This window comes from Capsicum annuum, unplaced genomic scaffold (assembly GCF_002878395.1).
Source record: "Capsicum annuum cultivar UCD-10X-F1 unplaced genomic scaffold, UCD10Xv1.1 ctg76713, whole genome shotgun sequence".
NCBI lineage: Eukaryota > Viridiplantae > Streptophyta > Magnoliopsida > Solanales > Solanaceae > Capsicum > Capsicum annuum.
This window is the reverse complement of record NW_025887038.1, coordinates 65-1,966: the sequence shown is the minus strand read 5'-3', so window position 1 is coordinate 1,966 and position 1,902 is coordinate 65. Positions and strand designations below refer to the sequence as shown.

General features: G+C 29.1%; 1 protein-coding gene across 1 annotated transcript; it reads right to left on the bottom strand.

The window, feature by feature from the left end:
- Window positions 1-742: 742 nt before the first annotated feature.
- On the bottom strand, window positions 743-1,108 carry LOC124894667 (precursor of CEP8). The gene has a single exon (XM_047405258.1). It carries the CDS (start codon window positions 1,106-1,108, stop codon window positions 743-745), a length of 366 nt encoding a protein of 121 aa, XP_047261214.1.
- Between the last annotated feature and the right edge of the window lie 794 nt (window positions 1,109-1,902).

Below are 1,902 nucleotides of genomic sequence, written 5' to 3'. Positions count from 1 at the left end.
ATTACATACTAAAGTTCCCCTTGATTATTTATGTATTCGTTTATGTAAAAAGATGAGATTTTTTTCTATAAGAGTAACAATAATTAAAGTTGCGGCCATTATGGTCCTCTGAACTTAATAATAATGGTAAAATATATATTTCTCTGTGGTAATATATATTTTATTTGTTCATGTTGACTGAACTTAATAATAATGGAAAAATATCTCTTGGTTTTTCAAATCGAACAAACAAAACTGAATATCTATTTTTTAATATAGTGAACAAGCAAAAAGTTGTCGGAGGGAGCATAATTTTGCAAGCACTCTCTGTTGTAGGCTTGGATATATAGCTGAAATTCGTACTTTACACTCTTTCCACTGTTCATATATATCTATGCATGGACGATAACATGCAGAGAGATATCGATGTGTTAAGTTTAGCTCCTGTTAATTATCTATAAAATTAAACTCATATGTGAACCAACATAAGCGAGACGAACACAAATGATTGCCAAAGACAATTTCAATTTTATAACATAACATTTCTAAAATTATAACATTTAGATTTCCAGATATACATAATACAAGTACAATATCCTTTCGTAAAATACAACTTCCAAGCTCTAATAATCAAGCTGTGGCGAACGGACGGACGTACCATAATTGGATACATAAATTATAATACTATAGTACTACTAAATACTGGAGTAACTACAAACAATTAAGTAGGAGAAATAACTTCATCTAAATATTGACAATATGTCTAAACATTTGGACCAATTTTTTCATTTTGAGAAGCATGACCAATACCCGGGCTGTGTCCTGCTTTGACATCGTCTATGCTTACTTCACCAGTACTAGTGTGCTTTGGTTGATCATTTGCTTTTGGCACTGAAGATGAATGTCCAATACCTGGGCTATTTCCTGTTGAAGTTGGTGCGTACTTTACTTTTCCACTTGGTGCTTTTGAAGTGTCATCAGTACTAAAACTTTGTCTTTCAGGAATTTCATTTCCACTTTCGGGGTGTTTCAATTCTTTCAGTTGTCTTCCCTCAGCAATAAGAACTTGATGGCAAGCAATTACTGCAACAAGGAAACTAAATACACAAATATGTTTGAGACAAGCCATAGCTAGATATCTATAGGACAAAAGAAAGTTCCTATAAAGGCTGTTAAATTAAAAGTGATTGGCAGTTTTAGTATTGTATTAAGATGCTAAGTTTGGGACTTGAGTGAGGAATATTTTCAATTATAGTGCTAGCTTGGTATTTATAGTAAGGAGAACTTCCCTACTCATGTAATGTCATGATCAACAAGTATTATATTATATTAGGACGGAGTGCTTATTTCTTTTTTAAAAGATAGTATTAAAAATTGTCCTGTTTGTAGTTACAATTTGGATGTGCTTTTTAATTAGAGGATCTTTCAAATATAGCCACATTTTACTGACAAATTCACCTTTCATAGTCATATTTTACATAATTATCATTTATAATTGATGTATTTAATTTACGTCTGTTATATTCGATTTTATCAATAGTTTGTATTCATATAAAATATAAATACAATACCATTTAGCTGTTGTATTCGATTCACAGCCGTTGTATTCACTTTTACTCAGTGATCTGTATTCATAAAATTATAAATACACTACATATTTAGTCTTGCCAAAAGTACTACCATTTTTTTTCTTGTTTATTTTTTTTATATTTTTTCCTTTTCGTGTTTTCCTCGTTTTTTCTTCTTCTTCTTTTTTTTTAATTTTTTCTATTTTTATTTTTTTCGTTTTTTATATATTTTTTTCTCTCTTCTATTTCTCTTTTTTTCTTATACTTATTTTCTTTATCATTTTTTTTTGTTCTATTTTATATTTTTTGTATTTTTAAAAAATATAACTACTCGAGCACAAGTCATTGATGATAA

Coding starts and splice junctions, on each gene's coding strand:
- LOC124894667 (XM_047405258.1), bottom strand. CDS start 1,108: ATGGCTTGTCTCAAACATATTTGTGTATTTAGTTTCCTTGTTGCAGTA.